The sequence below is a fragment of the Equus przewalskii genome, chromosome 10, assembly GCF_037783145.1.
Source record: "Equus przewalskii isolate Varuska chromosome 10, EquPr2, whole genome shotgun sequence".
NCBI lineage: Eukaryota > Metazoa > Chordata > Mammalia > Perissodactyla > Equidae > Equus > Equus przewalskii.
Genome location: NC_091840.1, coordinates 1,873,955 through 1,894,475, shown reverse-complemented (window position 1 = coordinate 1,894,475; position 20,521 = coordinate 1,873,955). Strand labels below are relative to the sequence as shown.

Genomic DNA, 20,521 nt, shown 5'->3' with positions numbered 1-20,521 from the left:
AAAAATTTATCAATATCAGAAATGAAAGACAGAATAGCATTACAGACCCTGCAGAAATTGAAAGGATACTACAGGTGTGCTACAAAAACAACTTTGTGGCCATGCTTGACAACTTACACGAAATGGATGAATTCCTTGAAAGATACAAACTACTAAAACTCACTTATAAAGAAATAGATGACTCAAATAGTCCTTTATCTACCCAAGAAATTGAATTTCAGTTAAAAACCTTGCAATTAAGAAAATTGCAGGACCAGACAGTTCCACTGGGAAGTTCTCCCAAACATGCAAGGGAGAAATAATGCTGTCCCTACTTTTAGAAAAGAAGTTCTCTCAGCGTGCCCTTTAGTAATGCTAATCTCATTAAAACACACACACATACACGAAGGAAAGAAAAGGAAAAAAAGGGTGCAGCTTTGTGCAAAAGGTGTTTATTTGGGAAGCTGACCCTTGCACCTTCTGCGGTTCTGCGGGCCCAGAGGCTTCGCTGGGAGGCCAGTGTCGAGGGCACAGAACTGTCACACAGGGATCCGACACTGGAAACAGCTCCAGGCCAGACAGCACAGTCCCACTCTGATGGATGAGGAGACGCATGGCTGCTTCAGACCCCACACCGAGGGAGGAATTTGAGCTCAAAAACAAAGTAAGCCCCAAGCACTGGTTCCAAATCCACACAAAAAACCTTGTTTCTGAGGGCAAGGCAGGCAGCGTTTCCCCAGAGGACCCCAGGGTCAGCATCTCTGAGGCCCTGCTGCATGCCTGCCCGCTGCTGTAAGCATTCCAGTCCACCTGGCCAGCCTCCGGCAAAGGAGACAGGGGGCCGAGGTGGCCTGGAGCCCTCCTCTCAGGTCGTCACTTGGCAACTGTGGCAGCTCAGCCGAGAGGCATGGGTGTGACCTGTCTCCTCCTGACTGGCCCCTCAGAGGAGGGCGCCCTGCTCTGCTGTGCCTGAGGAGCCCGGGGACTCTGGACAGCTCCAGAGGTCCCCATGCCTCCTCTCTCATCCCCTCCAGAGAGGCCGCGTAACACCCCCCACCCCCCCCCGCCACTGCTTCCCCTCCCATGCCTTTGGCCATGGGGAGAGGGGCCTGACAGTCTTTGCAGACAGGACCCAATGTGCGTGTGTTAGCCCATCTGACCAGATGGCTGTGAGGCAGGAGACCCGGCAGCCAGGCCCAGCAGCCGTCAGTCTTACCAAGCAGCTCAGTTCCTAATTCTGCCTAGAAACCGGCACAGCTCTGCCCCATCCTGGGGCCCCTGCAAGTCCTGTGGGCTGCTCAGATGAGCTGCTCCCACAGCCACCACACCCACAAAAAGAGCCTGTGTTGGGGGGGGGGGTCCTGCCTCCTCCAGCAGGAAAACAGGGAACCTGCCTTGCTGGGGAGCTGAGCCCTGTGGGCAAAGACCACTCCTTTCTGCACTGCCGTGCTGGTTCTGGCTGGCTCCTGGACTCCTGAAGCATCACCCAGAGTTTATTGCTGGCTGTTCTCTTCACTGGATGGGTCGTCATCCACTCTGAGCTTGCCCAGCGAGGCAGCTGCCTGCACCAAGGCCTCAGTGGGTGAGTGGAAGAGGCCAGAGAGAGATTGAGGCCAACCACAGACACCCGAGGGGAACCACTCTTTGGTGGGACATGCGGGGCTGTGGGCTGAGGGGACAGCACGAAGTCAGGGGGTTCTGGGAATCGTGGGCCAGGGACGTGGAGACTCCACACGAGGCCCACGTGACACGGTCACGAGTTTAAGAATGCAAAAGCTGATGGCTCTGAGCCAGGAGGCTCTCTTGCTGCCACACTCTGTGACAACGTCCAAGGGGCCTGGGGGGCCGAGGGAGGCTCCCCTGCAGCAGTCCCAGCCCCCAGCAGGCGGGGACAGGCTACCAGCTCCATGCCGGCAAACAAGGAGCTGCAGCTACCACTGGCCACTGGGCTCCATGGGCAGCCGCTGGGGCCTGGCCCGAGCTCTGGCACTCCCTCTGTGGTATCCGTGCCTGAAGGGCCCGGCTCAGATGCAGGCCCCTGCTCCCTGGAACCTGCCAGTCTGGTCTCGGCCTCCCTGGTGTCCCCAGGCCCAGCAAGTGGGGAACCCTGCAGGGGAGGGGGCTGCGCAGGGCCCTTGGGTGAGAACAGGGCTGAATTCAGAGGCTGCAGGAATGCCTGGCCCCCCCCAAAAGGCACAGTGTCGGTCAGTAGGTCGGAGGGGCCCGCGTGGGTAGTTGCAGTGCCTGGCTCGGCCGGGGGCCTCTGGGCAGGGGGCCGCTGTCGGCAGGAAGCTTCAAAGTGCCTCAGGATCTGGACAACGGAAGGAAAGGGGACTCAGTGAGTGTTCCACGCTCTCCAGAAATCATGGGGACTGGCCTGCCCCTCCCAGTGCCTCCTCGCTGCTATCCCACTGATCAGTGTTGGCTGCTTTAACACCGGGCCCCACTGTCCACGCCCAACCTGCGGCCATGCGTCCTGCCCCACACCTGCTGTTACACACGGACGTTTTCCCTGTCACTGAACCTGGCTGCGAGACGAGCCAGCACAGGGAGAGGTGGCCCCTTGTCGGGCACCATGCAACCACCAGACATAGACTGAGAGAAAAAAGGTGCCTTAGCCCATCCAGTCATTCCCACCTGCCGGACACCTGGGTTCTCCCAGTGTTCCTGTCCTTAGGAATACCCCCATGACATGCCACCACACTGTGTGTCTTGTGTATCACAGAGTCACTGACACTTTGACCAAAGAGAATTTGAATTTTCAGTGGCCCCAGAGAAAAAGGGAAGAAGCCAGAGGATGCCAACAGGCAGTGAAGGCGCCAGGGCTCAGCTGCAGGGAGGCCAGCAGCCCAGAGGCGCTGCCCAGAGGTCCCCCAGTGACAGACTCCCGGTGGCCTCCACACAATTCAAGCCTATGTGGGAACGGGACTCAGATGAAGGAAACATTTCTGCCCTCCAGAAGCCAAGCATGGACCCGTGAACTGTGGGGTGGAGAACAGTGGGATAAATCTCTCCAAGCAGTCAAGGAGGGCTTCCTGCAGGAAGCTCCATGTGAGCTGAGCCACGTGGAAGCAGGGTTGCTGAGCAGTAAGGTGGGCAAGCTTGGGGGTATTCCAGCAACCAGTGAGCCTCGAGGGCCATGAGCCAGTGAGAGGCGAGGACCCCGACTGCGGTTCTCAGGGCATGACTTGTCCTGGGCAGCAAGGGACAGGCACAAGTGTGTGTCTGGGAAAGGACGGTGGGAAAGGGTGTGGGACTGGAGGTGTCCCTGTGCCGGCTCCTCTGGGCCACGGCTGTTGCCCACCTTGGTGGCCTTGTTGGTTACAGGTCCGGGGCTGCCCGCGCTGAGCTCCTGCAGCCGTGGCCGGGTGAGGAGCAGGATGTGCTCCTGGGGGAGCAGGTCAGTGCACCCGAGAGAGGCGACGGCACCCAGGGCTCTCTGCAGGGCAGAGAGGAGGTCGGCAGGTCCACCCAGGAGAAAGGCCTGTCTGGCCAGCTCCCTCCCTGCTCACTGAGGCCCAGTCTGAGCGCCAGTAAGCCCCTGCGGCAGCCCCACCAGGATCCTGCGCTCACTGCCCGCTCCCACTTGCCTCCCCCGGGCAGACCACCAGTGAGGAGGCCACCGTGCCACCCCCGCCTGCTCCCCTCGCACAGGCCCGCACTCGCCCGCACTCACCATCTGCACACACTCGCTGGTCCCACCCAGGTGGCAGATCAGCAGCTCCAGCACCGCCTCGCAGTTGAGCAGTCCACACCTGCACGAGGGGGCTCTGGGCAGGGGGTCGGGGCAGGGGCAGCGAGGCCATTCCCCTCACCCCCTCACCCGGGCAAGGCTGGGGGGCGCAGGGCCAGGGTGAGGGGCCGGAGGACAGGGGGGTGGGGGACTGGGAGTTCGGGGGAGGGCTCACTCTTTGACGAAGTGCTGGGCCTCCTCTCTGCTCAGGAAGGCGCGCGACCCCCGTGTCACGGTCTGGACCAGGCTCAGCTCCTGCTGGCAGTCACTCAGGGTCATGGCCTCGGCCCTGTGGGGGGCATGGTGGGTCAGAGCAGAGGGTGGCTCCACCGCCACCAAGAGGGGCAAGGTCCTCCAGGTCAGGCCTCCCTCGCCAGGTGGGGCCCAGGAAGGGTGGGGAGGCATGCCCTGAGGCGCGGGCTCACCGTTCCGCCAGGTCGCTGGGGGCCCAGCTGGCCCCGGAGGGGCTGTCGCTGCCTGACCGACTACCCGAGTCTGAGGTCTTGCCCAGGTTGCCGTTCTCCTGGGATGAATTCTGAGAGCTGGGGCTGCTGTCTGGCTCGTCCCAGCCCCCGCCGGCCTGCCCGGGCTGGTGTCTCAGGGCTGGAAGAACCAGTGACCGAGGTAAGACCTGGGGGCCTCAGACCGGCCTCATGCCCACCTCCCCGAGACCCCTGGACCAGAGACCCAGGGAAGGGCCAGGGGGGCTGGGTCCCAAGCTCCAGCTCCAGAAACCAGCAGCAGAGGAGGGCAGGGCCGAGGGAGCACCCCCTCAAACAGGGGTTGAGGTGGGACACAGCCGGCCTGAGATTCAGGTCAGGAGGACACAGCAGCACCAGGCACCAGAAGCCAGGGGGGCACCGGACCGTGGCAGACGTGCGAGGCGGCCAGGCTGGGATGGGGGCAGAGCCAGCACAGCAGCTCTCAAATCTTATGAGCCACGTGACTGTGATAGAAGCTTCTGGTAGAGGCGGAAGTGGAGGTCTACCCGACACCTATTCCACCTTCCTCTCTAAACGCGTACGTGGGTGGCTCCGTAACCGAGCATCACTGACTGGCTGCTCCTCCCCCTGGGAGGAAGGCACCGTGGAGGCCCGCCCGTGCCCGAGGGTGTCGCTGCCAATGCCCCATGGGCCGTAGAGCCGCCCAGATGCACTGAGTAATGGGATGATGGGACAAAAGCTAGAGCTGGGGCCCCTGTCCCAGCTCAAATGCTGGTTCTGCACAGGAGGAGCGGGGACTCTCGGGTACCCCCTGGCCCTCTTGGGGCCGTAACATCCCGCTCCCACTTGGCATAGCTAGCAGAGGCATCTAGACAGTGTGTGGACACTGGTCCATGAGGCAGGACGGGTCTGTGCGAAGCCACTGCAGAGGCCGTGGAGAACGCACGTTGCGTTGGCGGCTGGCTCTGCGGGGTTCCCACATGGCCCATCCAGTAACTGACGGCACTTGGCCTTTGAGAGGTGTGGCAAGACCAGCAGAGCAAGGCTCACAAAACCCCGATGGGTGTGCTGCTTGCTTCCTCCTATGTCTGCTCGCAGCCTGAGCTGGCAGCCTGCAGCCCCTGCTGGTATGGAGGTCTTGTCATGTGCTCCACCCCCGGGCCCAGCAGATGACAAGAAGGAGCTTGCTTGCCCGGACCCAGACCGTAGGAAGGGAAAGCCCCTCAAGGAAGGAGTGGCACCTCATTACCTCGGGCACCCGGGACAGCTCCGGGGAGTAGATTCCCGGGACTTGGGTGGGCATGGCTGGCTGAAGGCGTCATGGCAGGCTGGTAGGCGTCACCCCGAGGCGGGGGCCTCCTGGTACTGGGGCTCTCAGACCCAGGGCGCACAGCATTGGCTACCACCTCTGCCGCCTTCTGGATGGTGGAGAGGAAGGCCTCCCCCGCAGAGCCTGTGCAGAGGGAGAAGGGAGATGGCGCTGGCCTCCCTCGGTCCCGTCCCCCACATTCTCCCATGGCTGCTCCCTGCCCAGGGCTCAGGAGGTCGGGACACGAGCTGCAGTTACAGAGCACAGGCTGCGCGACAGAACCCAGGCCCTTCCAGAAGCTTCCCCAGTGACTATATTCCCAGGCCCGATGGAGCCGGGACGCTCTGCACCTTACAGTAGAGCTATGTCCCTGGGTTCCCACGGTCCCCACCTCAGAGCAAAAGGCCTCCTAAGGAGCTTGTCCTGAGAATTTGACCTCCATGGCCTCTCAAGAGCTACTCGCGTCCAGCGCTGGGGGTGCCCTTCCCTACGTGAGCACCCCATGGAAGGGTGGACCAGCCGTCACCCACCAGTGAAGAGCAGACGAGGCCTGAGGCAGACCTGCTTGAGGAAGCAGCGCCTCAGAAGTGCCGGGGGGCCCGAGAGCTGTGACGAGGATGGGCAGTGCTACAGAGGGACAAGGCCCGAAGCCCACACGAGGCCCACGGGGCCCTGCTGCGGGCCTGCCGCGCTCCAGCCAACGGGGCCTGTTGTTTCCACTTGAAATGACCAGCACCGTTCCTGCTCTGTCACCTCGGTCACAGCCAGGACCACTGTCCTCTGCTCTCAGCCCTCGAAGGAGCCAGGGGCAGGGGCCCGAGCACGGGGCTGACCTCAGCTTTGTTGAGCAGGCCCGGCTGCCTGCCGTGCTCTCCCGCAGGACGGTGCAGAGAAGACGGCAGCGGAACAAGACCACAAAGGCGGAGAGGAGTCAACACGTGGGCACACCGCCCGCCCGCCCTCCACACCCCTCGGCTGACCAGAGCAGCGGCTCTCGTCCCTGCACTCCAAGAGGCCATGCAGCGCTCACCTGTATGGCCCCGTTCCTGGCTGTAGCCGAAGCCCTGGAGGGTGCCCTGGGGCCTGGACTGGGAGCCCATGCCTGCGGGGAGGACCCACGTCAGCCCCGGGCAGGGCAGCTCGCTCGCCCAGGACCCGCGGAGGGAGGAGGCCCTGAGCCCTCCCCAGAACGGAGACCCAACGATGGGGCTGGACGTGGTTGCCTACCTGCTGGAGGCAAGGCCCTGGGAGGCTGGGAGGGAGATGGAGGGGACGAGGTGTCAGAGAACAAGGCCGTCCCCAAGTCCTAGACAAGAGCCGGGGGGCGGGGGTTGCTCAGGGCTGCGGCACATTTGGCCGCAGTCCTCCCCTGCCCCCAGGCCAGCTCTGCGCCGGCGCCCGCCAACGCTTCTCCTCGGAGGGCCAGACCCAGGAGCTGTGGTCACCCACCAAGAGTGGAGCTGGGCTCCTGGGCTGTCCTGGGGAGGGACCTGGGTCCTGGGCTCACCTGGGCGGCCGCCCGCACCTTCCGGGACAAGCTGTTCCCGTGGAGAGGATCTGGGGGCCCCGCGAAAACTGCAGGACAGAGGCAGAGGGGAGCGGAGCTGAGCTGGGTGCTGCCAAGCACCCGTGGGGTACTGCGGTCAGTCTGCTCCCCCAGGGTCGCTGGCCTCAGCCCACCCTGGCCCCACCCTTGTGGCTGGGCCCCCATGGGCCCCCAGCAGTCCACTCCACTCCCCGGCACCCCCAGAGTCAGGGTGAGCTTTCCAAAACACAGGTCTGACCTCAAACACCCTGGGGTGACATCACTTCCAGGTCAAGTCGCTACCCCCTCCGGCACCGCCAAGCCTGGGGCCTCTGCTCCTTGGACAAAGCCCGAAGGGCCCGCCACCCCATGTGGTTTCTGAGAGGTGAGCCTGCTGCCCGCACAGCCCCTTGGCTCCCCTAGCCCGATGCCCCCAGGCAAGACCTGTGAATCAACGTCCAGAACATCTCCATGGTGCTCCTCTCTCCAGCCCCATGGCAGTCTCTCACCTGTGTTCCTGCATCAGCCACCTAACTGCCTCCCTCAGCCCATTCTCCACCCAGAAGCCACATGAACCGGGTCTTGTCCACTTCCTAGGGCCTTGTTGATAAAACCCAAGTTCCTCACATTGGCCCAAAAAGTCCCCTTGCTGCCCCACCTCAACCTCAGCCGTGCCAGGCTCCTGGCTCAGAAAGCTTCAGTTGTGGCAAATCAGGTTTTCTTACATGGCATTAAGTCACCGCCCAGGCTCTCCCTTCCTCAGGACCTTTGCACATGCTGGAGAGTACCCCTCCCCCATCTGCTGCATGTGCCTCACTCTGCCTCCTCTTTCAGGACTCCATTTGAGAGCGAGAGCAGCCGCCTCCCTGTTTCCTCTATCACAAATGTATCTCACTTTTCATCCCTTCAGTGCCATCTCCACCTGGCAGCCAGTCCCATGGTGCAGATATAGGACCCCACAACCAGCCAGGGCTGGCAGCCAGAAGCCAAATGAGTGGACGAACGGCTGCGTGTGCCTCCCTGCTGTTCCCACCACAGCTTTCACCTTCCCCACTGGGACCCACCTGCCAGGCCCCAGACGCACAGCCCCCTCCACTGCATGCGCCCAGGCCATCCTCTCTGCGTAGCCCCCATTGTCCCCAGCAGCACCTTCTCTCATACCCCTGTCCCCACGGCCCTGCAAACCTGTTGGGGCACCTGTCACCCTGGGGGACAAGCCCAGAGCACAAGGGGCCACAGGGATAAGTGTAACTGTGTGTGCGGCAGCAGAGATTTCCATGCCACAGAGCCCACGGCCTGCTGCACCCCGAGCCATGCTACCTGCCCTCCCCGAGGAGGATGAGGGGACGGCTGGGGAGAAGAACCGGGCCAAGCTGCCTCGCTCCACAGCTTCGGGCACTCAGCTGTGACGATGCTCGTGACCACGAGTCACCCTGACACCTCTGGGCGTCTAGAGTGAGTTCTGCACCTCCAAGGTGTGGGCACGGCAGCCCGGGCCTCCGCCCCGCCTTCGGGAAGGGAGACAGCAGTTTTGGAGTGTGGGGGGTGAGCCCCAGTGCCTGGCGGACGGGGCAAGCTCACCAACTGCTGAGGGGCTCCTACAAGCAAGTGGTGGCCAAGAGTGACGCAGTCCCCTAACTGGCGGGGCTCCTTTAGCAACAGCTCGGGTGGGTGTATTCCTGCTGGAAGGCCGAACCCTTCTAAAGATTTGTTGGGGTCTGGGACAGCCTACCCCCGAGACCGACCCCAGCCAGGACTGCCGCCCCACCCGAGGATCTCAGGCCACGTCCCCACAAGTCCTTGTTAGCAAGAGATGCACGATGGCCCCTGGTGGGGGGGGATGAGGGGATGGGGCCCCACCCAGACCCACCTGTGGCCTGGACCATGACAGGCAGAGCCCCACCTCTCCCGACGGCCTCACCAGCCCCGTCCTCCCACACCTCTGAGGGCGGGAGGCTCACAAGCGCTCCCTCTGTCTCGGGCCCTGAGGAGCAGCCCTGGGGAGAAGAGAGAGCCAGTGGCAGGGGAGGGCGGTGCACCCACTGTGCCTGCAAAGGCCCAAGAGGGCCGCAGTCGGAATGAGGAATCACACCCAAGGATGTGCACGGCGCCACTGGCGAAGACACGGGGGAGGAAAGGGCGGTGCCGGGCTGGGGAACTGCGTGCCGGGGCACAGAGCGAGGGGCACCGCGAGTGTCGGGCTGACCGTGCGCTGGCCAGCCTCCCCCCACAGCCCTCTCTCGGAGCTGCGCTGGCCCAGCACCTGCGGCTTCCTGGATGAAGGTGGAGTTCCGCTTGAGGATGAGCAGGAAGGACGGGGAGCCGTGACTGCACAGGTGGAGCATGATCTTCAGCACCTGGGGGGACAAGCCATGTGGGCCAAGCTGAGCCAGAGGGCAACCCGCCCGGCACCGCGCCACCTGCCATCCTCAGCCTGTGTCCCTCCCCTCCCACCTTGCCCGTCCCTGACCTGTTCCCCGGGCAGGGGCTGCAGGGCTGCTGCTGGACTCACCTTGAGCTTCACACGGCCGGAGCCACTGTGCAGACGGTTCAGAAGGTACTCCAGGAGGCACTGGCTGCTGCCCAGGGACTCGTGGGAGATTTCTGGGAGGTGACTGGGTTAGGGAAGGAGCGAGCTGACCCCGGGCTGCACTCAGTGGCCGTGGAGGGAAATCAGGCCTCGCTGCCACTGGACCTCTCGCTGCATCCTCCCTGCAGGTACCACCCTGGGCCCTGGTTTCAGGAGCGTCGGGCTCCTTGGGTCTCCTGGGCCCTGTGTCACTGGTAATGTGGCTTTTAGACCCCACCCACGCCTGGTACTATGCTAAAGACACTGTGGGCCCCTCAGGACAGGAAGGCCCCAGGAGACCCGCGTGCTGCTTCAGGCCCCATGTGTGGACAACAAGGAAGGATACTGGCAATCTCCTCAAACAGGTAGCCGGGGCATGGGACGTCATCATCTGATGTTCCCTTCAGGAGAATCGGGAGCTGAAAGTGAGCGAGAGCCCCGGCCCATGATGAGTGACAGTTGCACAAAGGGCCAGCCATTCCCACGAGTGGCTGTGGGAGCCCTAGCTCTCCGGGTGCCTGAGGGAGCCAGTGTGCACGCATCTCGCTGCTGGCAGCCTGCCTGGTGAGGGGGCCAGAGGGCACGGCAATGGTCCCACTGGCCACAGGGAGCCTGCAGGAGCCTCCATTCTGGACCAGTGGGGATGGAGGCCCAGGAAGAGACACTCAGTAGTGGTCTCCATGGTGACGGGCCGGTATGTTTGGGTCAGGATGTGGCATGGCCCCAAGGCCTCTACATTTGTAGACGTGCAAGATGACTTCAAGGCGTCCCTAAGGTACCTACTTATGGACTGGCAAAAAAGAGAAGGCGTGAGGTGAGCCCCCCCACGCAGGGGACTGGGGATGTTTCGTATTTCCAGAGCACTGATTGGCAGTGTGACATAACCACTCGGCCCAACCGACCCACAGCTCCACTTCTGGGGACAGACCCCGTGGAAACAACCCACAGGGAGAATGACCGACTCATGTTGTGTCTCATGTTTATTTGTAGCACAAACACATTTTAGTTTATGTGCTGACTCGTTAGCACAGAGACAGAGGGCCTCCAGACATGACAACCAGAAAGCCACTGATCCCACATTCAGCAGGTGGGGGCGTGAGCCTCGGGGCAGACAGGATAGAAGACCTTGGGGTACTGAGAACAATTCCGTCAGGAGCTGGCCACAGACTAGAATTTGAACGGCAGCTGTCTAGTGTCACCACAACACGTGCCTGAGTGTCACGTGAGCCTATGCACCCGCTACTTACACTACTTGTCCACCAAGACCCAGAGGCGAGCTGGAAAGACCCGAACTCTCGGCAGGTGCACTGAGAGGACTGACCAGGGGCTTCTAACAGCACGAGGACGCTCTCAGCCCCCTACAGCGCCTGCCTGAGAAGGTTCAAGGCACCGGGAGAATTTATGGTTCATGCTGGCCAACACCTGGCAACAGGCCTTGACCTTCCTTGACCTTCCGACCTCCCTTTCTTGGAGCATTTACAGTCATGCGCCACATAATGTTTCGGTCAACGACAGACCGCATGTACAAAGGTGGTCCCATAAGGTTAGCACCATACAGTCCAGGTGTGTAGCAGGCTATGCCACCTAGGTTTGCGTAAGCACACGCTGTGTTCATGTCGCCTAATGACGCATTTCCCAGGACCATCCCCATCGTTAAGCAACACGTGACTGTACTAAAAAGGGCTCACAATTGTGAACATGGGTTTCCTACAACTCAGGAATGTCTCTCTCAAGGACGTGAGGGCCATTCTTCAAACTGCAGCCATCAGGAAGGACAGGGCCTGTCTCCCCGTCCCTCCGGGGCGATAGGACCCTATCTTCCATAACTGCCAGCTAGCAGACACAGCCGGCTGAATCCATGGGCGCTGCTCAGCCCCTCAACATTTCTCAACTGAGCCCCACTCTCCCCTGTTTTCCCTTTAAAACGCCAGTCTTCTCAGCACAAATCCGAGTGGAGCTCAGAGCTTTCCCTACTGTCAGAGTTACCCAGTAAAACGGTGACCCCGATTCCCAAACTAGCGCCTGGCTGAGTTGACCTCGGACACAGTTCGGGGCTCACTATCTTTCTTTTCCTGTAAAGCTACTTTAAATTGGGAAAGAAAGCAAATTCGGGTCCCACCGCTATCTTTCTCAATTCGGGTTCTGTTCAAGGGGCCTGAGTGACCCCAGTGGACCTGGCGTCCTGGCCACGTACATAAGGTGAGGTCCCCCAACCTTGGGAGGGGCTGAAGGGGGGAGAAGTGGGGGTGGGTCGGAGGGACCAGAGGAGGCCAGGCGAGGATGGAGGGGCCGGAGGGGACGGAGCGGGTCGGAGGGGACACCGAGCCCAGGAGAAGCCGGAGGGGCCGGAGCGCGGTGACCTGGCGGGGGCCGAGCGGGTCCAGGGAGGTGGGCGGCTCTGGCTCAGGGCGAGCCGGGGAGGCGGCGCGCAGCAGGGCCGAGACCGCCCGCACTCACCCGGTGCAGGAAACTCAGGCGGTCGCGCAGCGGCGGCGTGCCCGCCATGATGCCGGTCACCTCCCGGCCCCGCCCCGCTTCCGCCAGGCCCCGGTCCCCTTCCAATCACCGCTCGAATCTGGCCCCGCTGGCCAATCGCTCGTGTGGGGCGGGCCCTGAGGCCTATTGGGGAAACAATTTGAGCCTGAGCCAATCCGAAGTCCCAGACTAAAGACAGACAAGGCAACGAGCCAATTGCAGGGCTCTGGGAGACCAGGAGCGGTTCGGAGAGAGGCAGAGACGAGAGCGGAAGCCTGGCCAACTAAAAAGCGCGGAGAAGTTTATGGGCGGAAGCGCCGACCTATCCAGCTGTTGGGTGCCGGAAGAGGACGGACCTAAGATGGCGGCGCCCACAGATGCCGGGAAGAACCGCTCATGTCGGGGAACGCAGCGGTGTGGGGGCGGGTGCGGAGCCGCCTCCGCGCCTTCCCCGAACGCCTGTCAGCCTGTGGGGCCGAGGTGAGGATCACCGGGCAGGGCAGCGCCTGCGAGGCAAGAAGGGCCGCGCGGAGGGCGGCGGGCGGCGGGGCGGGGCGCTGACAGCGGCGGGGGTGGCGGGGCGGGGCCTTCTCCGGGGGTCCGGCGGGAGTCGGGGCCGCCGCGACCCTCATCTGGCCCCGTCCTCTCCCTATCCCCAGGCCGCGGCCTACGGCCGGTGCGTGCAGGCGTCCACGGCCCCGGGCGGCCGCCTGAGGAAGGACCTCTGTGCGCAGGAGTTCGAGGCCCTGCGGAGCTGCTTCCTTGCCGCGGTAGGTGGGCGCCGCCCGCCTGGAGGGGGGACCCGGGGGAGGACCCCACGAGCCCGCGCCTGTGGGTGCTTCCGACGCGCGCTCCACCCCCGCCGCCGTGTGCCGCGTCCGTCAAGTGGGGCACCAGCCTCACCGTGGAGGTGACGGTGGTGGCGGTGTGTGCACGAAAGCGCTTTGTCGCTCTACGTGGTACTGTCGCTGGGCGGTGCTGCCCAAACGAACCCCAACCCGGGACCCAGGTAGCTGGCACCCCGCACCCGCCGCGTCTCAGCCTCGCTGGCGTTCTGGAGCGCCGTGTGCTATGCGTAGGCGGTTACGACGGCGGCCGCCACGCACCCCGATCTCCCCGCGCTGCAGCCCCCTTTCTGCGGGAGGGGAGTCTGTAGGTCACGGATCCGAGGTGCGCCCTCATCACCGAGGTTGACAGGCTAAGTCCTCCAGCGCAGTGCGCTGGCCGCCTCTCACTGGTGGAACTGGGCTGTAGTGGCAGCAGTCTGCTCTCTGGACTCCATTCTGCCTCTGACCCTGAGCAGCAAGTCCCTTCTGTTTCTGAGCTGGGGCGTTTTGTGGTCCTCGTCTGATCAGACGCTGTGCCAGTGAAAGTCTTGTGAAAATCGCCAAGCACTGTACCCGAGTCAACAATTAGAGTGTCGGGGTCGCACGTTTTCATAAAGGACTCGGAGAACATAGGGTTGGAGGAGATGCAGACGTGACGGGAAGTGGGAGAAGCTGGCCGCAGCGGGAGTTCCAGAGCGCGCGAGGAGGCGCTGCCCGCCAGGAGGCTTTAATGACAAAGGTCTTCGGCTGGTGCCCAAGGTGTCACCAACCTTGGTGCCCCTGATTTGATGGGTCTGGGGTGGGCCATGATGCCAGAGACCAGCTCTGTTCCTCGGAGCTGCTGACCTAGAGAACTGGACCAGAGAGAGGGCAGTTGGGCCAGCTCTGACAAATTCAGGGAACCCGAGGTGGAGTTTCCTGATGTTCCGGGATCCTCCTAGGCAGGACGTCTGCGAGTACACGGGACAGGAATATCTGCTTCTTTAGTTTAGGAAGATAGTTCACACACTCCTTTCCCAGAAGGCTCAGAGAACTTGCGCCTAATCTTTTTTTTTTTTTTTTTGAGGAAGACTATCCCTGAGCTAACTACTGCCAGTCCTTCTCTTTTTGCTGAGGATGCCGGGCCCTGAGCTAACATCCGTGCCCATCTTCCTTTACTTTATATGTGGGATGCCTACCACAGCATGGCATGTGCCAAGTGGTGCCATGTCTGCACCTGGGATCCGAACCAGCGAACCCTGGGCCACTGAGAAGCGGAACGTGTGAACATAACCACTGTGCCACCGGGCCAGCCCCACACCTAATCTTTGCCATTATTCTGCCCCGGACACACAGGCCTCACCCCCGCCTCCCCATTGGCTCTTGTCACTGACCTCAGATGTGATGGGGCTGTTCACCTGAGGGTGCACGTGTCCCTTGGACTTGTGTCTTGCCCAGTGGCAGCTTCCCTGCTGTACAGCCCTCCCCGAGGGGAGGAAGGGACGAGACAAACCTCCACCCTGTGGCTCCTGGTTGGAAGACTTTGCATGTGTGACACCCTGGGTTTCCCTCCACCTGTTGGGCTGGTCAGCAGCTGCTGTAGGTCTCTGGTCGTGTCGGACGTGCTTCCACTCCTTTGTCTCCATCACGTAGAGACGATCCCGCAGCGCCTGCCCTGCCTGCCATCTTTCTTCGCTGAGACAGCCTGGCTGCAGGCCCAGGGAATGGGAGCTCAGGACTAGGGGACCGGAGTGTTTCTCACCACGAGGAAACATGCCGATGAACCCGGTTCTGCCTATTCTGCCTGTAATCCAAGGCACTTGTGGGGGCCGCATAAGGAAGCAGAAGGGGCCTTGGGCTCCAATTCCAGCTCTGTCCCTGTGAGCCCTGACCCTAAGCATGGGTCTCAGCATCTGTGACCGCAGTTTCCTCTGTAAGAAGGGGCTCCTGCCACCTCATGAGGACTGAACGTGTTGCCTGAGGGTGCGCCTGCACAGTGCCTGGTGTGGGCGGGCGTGGGTTTGAGTCCTGTCCTCAGTGTCATGGAGCAGATCAAGCCCCTGGGCCTGTGGAAGCTGAAGCAGAGACCCAGGCCCAGGGCCCCATGCTCCAGCCAGCCGGGCCCCTGCCACACGCCCCTGGCCCGGGGCGGGGCTCTTTGTAAGGTATTTGCTAGAAGATGGCATTTAGTGTGGTAGTCTTCTTTCTAGAGCCCCATCTAACTTGGAAACAACACATTCAGATAAAATATTTTCTCTTTCAGGCCAAGAAGACCCAGAAGGGAGGCCATTAGGAAGGAGGAGGACTGTGCTTGACATCCATTTGCTGCCCAAGGGCACAGAGCCAGGCACCTTGTCCTGACGGCCCCAAGGGGCAAACATCTAACGTTCTTAGGGCTAAAAGGACCTCAATGTGTATGCTGAGCCCAAGGCAAAGAGGAAGCGGTTTTCTGTATTAGAATAAGATGCCGTGAACCAACAATAAAGACGTGAATCAACAATAAAGATGGCAGCAGATCACGCGGGATCCCTCTTTTGTGGTACGTAGTGTGCGTGGGCCTGGCCTCTCCCTGCAGAAGCTGACGGGGCGTGGGCCTTGGCAACAGGCTGCCTCCTGATTCTCACTTTTTAAAGCATTTTCACCAGTATGTCATCTCAATCCAATGGAGCATCTAGATGTATCTCAGTTGACAGAATGTACCAGAGACAACAGCGACACCGTGAGGCAGAGATCCGCTCTGCGAGGAATCCCATACCCAGGCATGCTCTTCTAGACTAAGGCAGTGAAGACAGGTGTGAGCCAAGAGGGGTTTTGGTTTAGGAAGCCAGTGAGGCTGGCCAAAGCTGCAGGCTCCCCTCCCCGCGTGGGCTGGCTGCTCACCATTCCACAGCCTCCTTCGGAGTCAGTGCAAGCCCATCCGGGCCACAGCTCCCAGCCTCCCTAGTGCCACACCCCCCTCCCCGCTTGTCCTGAGAATAAGGTTAGGGGTGCAGCACCGCCCCTCCCAACACACATGGGCACAGGCAGGCCCCGCGACAATGGGCAGCGCCCTCAGTGCCCACTGCCCTGAACACCACCTGCCGGGTGCATGGGGACTGTGCTCCAAAGAGCATCCTCCCAGGGACCTGGAGGGCACACTGTCCTTGGGCCCACCCAGCCCCTGGCGTCCAGAGCCCCCTGCCAGGAGCCGAGGTCTGCACTCCCTTTTTCTCAAGTGAACACAACTCCACAATTAGCCTGACTCCCCCCATGCGGAGAGCATCACATCTCAGACGTGAGCGTCCGCCTCAGTGAAGAGGAGAAGCTGGCCGCTATCAAGGGCTCTGTCCTGCTGGGCAGAGTCACATCTCACGGGAACCACTGGAATTAAGGTCCAGAAACTGGTGACACGACCCCCCTGCCCCTGCTGGGGTGACGGGAGGCCCCCAGATAGCTCGAGGGCCTACGGGAGGAAGGGGTGAGCCAGGGAAGCGGGCTTCCTAGGAGCCCCCCGAGCACAGCTGTGCAGTCTCCACTGCCCAGCCGCGTATTGCCACCCGGCCGGCGCACCCAGCCTTCCTGGGCAGACTTCTCTTCCCGACCCTCCTGCCCTCCACTCCGACCCTCGACAGCTTGTCGGCTAGAGCTTCCCGTATCTTCGCTGGGCACACCCACTCCAGCCCTTCCAGAACTGTCCCCCCAGGTGCTGTCTCCTGCGTCCTTTCAATCTCCAATGCACTGGGGCAGATGGAGTCCCCACGTCTCACATCTCACACAGGGCCAGCCCGCGCTCCATGTCAGACTCCCTTCCGACCTCCGCGGCCTTCATCCCTGCTCCTCTGGCCTCCCCCAACTCACTTCATCTTCAAGACTACATTTATAGAAGGGAGTTCAACAAAGTTGGCGTGGGGTGCAGCAAAGACAACTTCCGCCACCTCTACAGCCGGTCATCGCGTAGAACTCATCATGTGCGGCTCCATGCCGTTCGCCTGTCTTGGCCCTCAGGCAAGGGCCTCTGAATTCACTGAGGACTCAGCTCCACTGGGGTTCCCTCCTCGCTCGGTGGAGGCCGACATGGCCTTGGCCCAGCTCCTTTGCGCCCAGTTGGCTTGGTGGCCCCACTCTAGAATGGGAGCCCTGCAGGCAGGGTTGCGTCCAGGGCAGACCTGGCCCGTCTGCTGCGATCAGTAGCCAACACTGAGGGTGGCCCACTGGTGGCCCAGCTTGCTGCTCTAGCTGGGACTGCTGGCGACACCTACCAGTCATGGGACCCAGAAAGAGGAGCAGTCTGTGGTCAGAAAGCAAAGCACTGTTGCTGGTCCCTCCTGCTCCCTGCAGTTCTGACAACAAAGTCCCAGAGGTCTGCCTGGATTCTGGGCAGGAACATTCTTGTTCCTTCCCTGAGGGGCTGCCCACTGGGAGGAGGAGTGGAGCTGAGAGCCAGGAGGAGGGAAAAAGAGCGCTAACTGGGCCGGTGTGGCTCCTAGGGTGTGGAGGCAGGGGGCGGGCAGGCAATGGCAGAACCCCCTGCACTGCCAGTCATGGGTGGTTTTCTGAGCGGGGCTGGGCCGCTCTGAGCTACAGACGAAGTGAAAGGAGGGTGGTGTGACCTCCAGAAAAGGACAGGAAACCTGGTTCAAGCTAAGACATTCAGGAGAAAGCTGGAAATAAAATCCCACTCCAAAAACTCAGTTTCAATCTGAGGAAAACGTCCAGAAGGTGTTTTCCCTCCAGGGATGGTTGGTTTGGAATTGTTTCTAGTTAAGAACGAAAGACAGGCAGCACCCGAGACACTCCCCCATCACAGAGCCTTCCTCTGTGTGAACAGTGCCCCAGCCCTGGCCTCCACACCCAGCCCTGGCATTCGGGAGGAATCAGCTTGGCCTCCAGAAGATTCCACTCCTTTTACTACTCATTTCTAGTCTTCAGGCTGCCCAATGACATGGAAATTACATTAAAAAATACAAATGACTTCAAAAGGTGCCAGGAAAAGTGTGAGCCGAGTTCTGAGGCAGGAGCCCCTGTACATCCGTGGGCCTTCTGTGGGCATGGACACGGCTGGCCAGCAGTTAGTGGGTGGCCCACACAGACCCCTCGAGGTAGGGTCTGGAGCATGCCCCCTACCCCAGAAGGAGAGTGCCACAGGACCATGCAGGCAAAGGCCCTGGGCTTGCAGGTAGGACAGCCCACCAGACCTGCCAGGCACACCTGCCCAGCACCCTCTGGGACTGTCAGCTTTTCTGCTCCTTGAAAACAAAACACAAGATCAACACCACAACACCCTCCCAACAGATGAGCTGGGTCCAGAGAGTACAGCCTGGAGCCCTGCAGACCTAGGGCGGGGGCGGGGGGGGGCATGCTGTACCTGAGAACAGGTCGCCGCCCAGGGCCAGCCGCCTGGCCTCCCCTTCCCTCATCTACCCTCTCCTTCCCTCCCTTCATCTCAGGATGGTGGTCCCCTCCTCTCCTCCCAACCCCTATCTCCCCTCCCCTCCCTTCATCTCAGGACGGTGGCCCTCTCCTCTCCCCAACCCATCTCCCCCCTCCTCTCTCCCCTCCCCTCCCCTGGGTGAGGGCCTGGTACTGGGGTCCAGATGAGCTCTGAGCAGAGCAGGTCTGCCTGCTTAGGGGTCTTTTTCGGGGCTAGGACACATCCAGTTCCCAGGTCACCGTGAGGTACGACCTCCAGTCACAGCTTTATGTTGTACGGAACCCTGGACTGTTTTCCTTTAGGTAATTTACCTCAACACCAACCTTACTACAAGACATCAGTGGTGGTATTTTTTTTAATCTCAATAACGTGACTGGGACCCACGGAGCATGTGGCGAGTGGAGCAGACCACGAAGAGGTGGAGGTGAGCAGGCGCCAGCAGCTTTCTGACACCCGCGCCCCTGGGGTACGGAGCAGAGTGAGGGCGAATGTTTGTTAAGGTTTTCTACCACACTTGTAGACAACCTTAGATAAAGAGTTAAAACTCGGAGTAACTGGACACTTGGGGCCGGATGGCTGGTCCTCAGAGCAGCCCATGTGCCGGGACTGTGCCCGCACTTGAGGGCACCGACACCTCAATCGCATGATCCCGCTCAGTGACGGCGGCCGCTCCCCCAGCTGCACGGGACCCACCTGTCTCAGAGAGAGCAGAGGTGGCAGGTCACAGACCTCAAGGCCCTACAGATGCCACATCTCCTCAGAGTCTCAGAGCAGCCGTTTCTCCTCCTGGCCGTGGTAAGCTCAGTCACCTGGGGGAGTTACAGAGGTGCCACAGTGATGGCAAAAACCATTCTGGAAAACGAGGCTGCAGCTAAACATCTTTCAGGCTTCAACGGAGCGTGACCTCCAGAATTCGGTGCCCACCGTGGTCCAGGTCTGCTGGTGGCCTGGGCATGCCAGGGGAGACCAGCTGACCAGAATGGTGGCCATCAGTGGGCGCTCAGGGCTCCTCCAGGGCCGGGGGCAACTGTTTGATCTGGCGGCTGTGGACCACTCGCAAAGCACCCCCTGCGGCCTGGTGGAGCTGGTTCTCCAGGGCACTACGGAGGTCGCTGACCTGCACATCAGGCAGGGGGTTAAAGCTGGTGATGACCCTGTCCTTCGAAGCTGGCCCTGCCTCTGCAAGAGGAGCCGCCTCCCGCCGTCTCCGCCGAAGATCGGAGCCAGCCTGGACTTTCAGGTCTCGGTTGGGTTTGGCATTGTCTGGCTTCTGAGCACCGGGGACGGCTGGCTTGGGCCCCAGCTCAGGGTCTGGCCTCTGCTCAGGCTCTTGGACAGCAGTATCCTCCCCGGGAGCAGGCACATGGTCCCTGCCGAGGGTCTTCTGTCCCACCTCTGCGTGACCGCCCTGCTGTGCGCCCTGACCCCCGGCAGAGACAGCCCGGTGCTCTGGCTGACGTAACTCGGCCTGGGCCCGAGGGGCTGCTCCTCCTGACCTGCTGGACAGGCCTGCAGGTCCCCGGTCTTGGCCGACTTGTTGGGGCTTCACGTGACGGTCCCCAATCTCTGCCCCTGCCCCCAACACATCTGCAGCTTGACTGTCAGCACCAGCAGCTGCTGCCTCCTTTCCAGATTTCTTCCTTTCGTGGGAGCCTCCACCAAAAGCGTGCCGACTCTGCCTGGGGGATTCCCCAGCGTTGCGCTCCCCTGGGCTCCTGGGCACCCCGGCAGGGTCTGGCACGGGGACCCGCTCCTGCACACCAGCACCGGCCGCCTCGGGGACAGCGCCCTGCCGACCTTCCCTCAGCTCAGCCTGGGCTGCCTGGGGCTCCTTGTCAGCGCCCCCACCGCCGGGAGGACCAGCTCGGGCTCTGCCTGCGGCCCCCTCGGGCTCCTCTACAGAGCGCTGGCCGTGCCCCTGGGGCGGAGCAGGTGGATGCCCAGGAGCTCCGAGTACTGGTTCCAAAGGCCGCAAGGGGGGCTGCTCCACCATTCCTCCGTCGTGGGCCTCCTGCTCCTTACCTCTGGCTGCAGCCACCCCAGGCTCGGGCTGTGCATCTACTGCAAATGAAATTGGTCATCCATTTAGCCATGGAAATGAGCAGAAGCTACGATGTTGGGACTAAAAGGAATCAGGTTGCCAGCAAGTAAGAACTACAAATAAAAACTTAAATTTTCCCAGCAGGACTCTAGGCCTCGGAGCCACAGATCTAGCCACACAGGACACCTGGAGATGCTGTGGCAATCATGCATGAAATGACACCCCACTCAC

General features: G+C 61.6%; 3 protein-coding genes across 18 annotated transcripts in view; 1 reads left to right on the top strand and 2 right to left on the bottom strand.

Moving 5' to 3' along the window:
* Window positions 1–415: 415 nt before the first annotated feature.
* Window positions 416–12,116, bottom strand: TEPSIN (TEPSIN adaptor related protein complex 4 accessory protein). 5 transcript variants are annotated; one of them, XM_070559691.1, is made up of 13 exons: window positions 12,016–12,116; window positions 9,905–9,977; window positions 9,502–9,593; window positions 9,253–9,346; window positions 6,972–7,039; window positions 6,692–6,770; window positions 6,495–6,566; window positions 5,405–5,608; window positions 4,138–4,315; window positions 3,888–4,001; window positions 3,656–3,734; window positions 3,284–3,418; window positions 416–2,290 (listed from the first exon to the last, which is right to left on the bottom strand). In XM_070559691.1, exons 1-13 carry the CDS (start codon window positions 12,061–12,063, stop codon window positions 1,733–1,735), a joined length of 1,794 nt encoding a protein of 597 aa, XP_070415792.1. In that variant the 5' UTR covers window positions 12,064–12,116; the 3' UTR covers window positions 416–1,732. The 5 variants fall into 5 exon arrangements, with proteins under 5 accessions (XP_070415792.1, XP_070415793.1, XP_070415796.1 ...); XM_070559692.1 differs by lacking the exon at window positions 3,284–3,418 and having other exon boundaries at window positions 12,016–12,103; XM_070559695.1 differs by lacking the exons at window positions 9,502–9,593; window positions 9,905–9,977; window positions 12,016–12,116 and adding an exon at window positions 8,860–8,986.
* NDUFAF8 (NADH:ubiquinone oxidoreductase complex assembly factor 8) lies at window positions 11,262–15,358 on the top strand. 2 transcript variants are annotated; one of them, XM_070559697.1, is made up of 4 exons: window positions 11,262–11,757; window positions 12,256–12,513; window positions 12,693–12,803; window positions 15,103–15,358. In XM_070559697.1, exons 2-4 carry the CDS (start codon window positions 12,430–12,432, stop codon window positions 15,130–15,132), a joined length of 225 nt encoding a protein of 74 aa, XP_070415798.1. In that variant the 5' UTR covers window positions 11,262–11,757; window positions 12,256–12,429; the 3' UTR covers window positions 15,133–15,358. The 2 variants fall into 2 exon arrangements, with proteins under 2 accessions (XP_070415798.1, XP_070415799.1); XM_070559698.1 differs by lacking the exon at window positions 11,262–11,757 and having other exon boundaries at window positions 12,103–12,513.
* A 3,228-nt stretch (window positions 15,359–18,586) lies between these two features.
* Window positions 18,587–20,521, bottom strand: part of SLC38A10 (solute carrier family 38 member 10) — a 42,238-nt gene continuing 40,303 nt past the window's right edge. For 8 of the 11 annotated variants that reach the window (XM_070559682.1, XM_070559680.1, XM_070559689.1 and 5 more), the window contains one exon: window positions 18,587–20,310. In XM_070559682.1, the coding sequence (XP_070415783.1) occupies window positions 19,250–20,310 (1,061 nt within the window). In that variant the 3' untranslated portion in view covers window positions 18,587–19,249. The remainder of the gene's footprint in view (window positions 20,311–20,521) is intronic. The other 3 variants (XM_070559681.1, XM_070559683.1, XM_070559690.1) reach the window with 1 other exon arrangement.

What these genes read in the sequence shown, in the direction of transcription:
- TEPSIN (XM_070559691.1), bottom strand. Translation starts at nt 12,063, where the DNA reads ATGGCGGGCACGCCGCCGCTGCGCGACCGCCTGAGTTTCCTGCACCGG. An exon ending in CCGGCCGTGTGAAGCTCAAG is followed by an intron (nt 9,347 to 9,501) that starts GTGAGTCCAGCA and finishes TTGTCCCCCCAG; the next exon opens with GTGCTGAAGATCATGCTCCA. An exon ending in GCCCAGCACTTCGTCAAAGA is followed by an intron (nt 3,735 to 3,887) that starts GTGAGCCCTCCC and finishes CCCCTCGTGCAG; the next exon opens with GTGTGGACTGCTCAACTGCG.
- NDUFAF8 (XM_070559697.1), top strand. Translation starts at nt 12,430, where the DNA reads ATGTCGGGGAACGCAGCGGTGTGGGGGCGGGTGCGGAGCCGCCTCCGC. An exon ending in TGTCAGCCTGTGGGGCCGAG is followed by an intron (nt 12,514 to 12,692) that starts GTGAGGATCACC and finishes CCCTATCCCCAG; the next exon opens with GCCGCGGCCTACGGCCGGTG. An exon ending in GGAGCTGCTTCCTTGCCGCG is followed by an intron (nt 12,804 to 15,102) that starts GTAGGTGGGCGC and finishes TTTCTCTTTCAG; the next exon opens with GCCAAGAAGACCCAGAAGGG.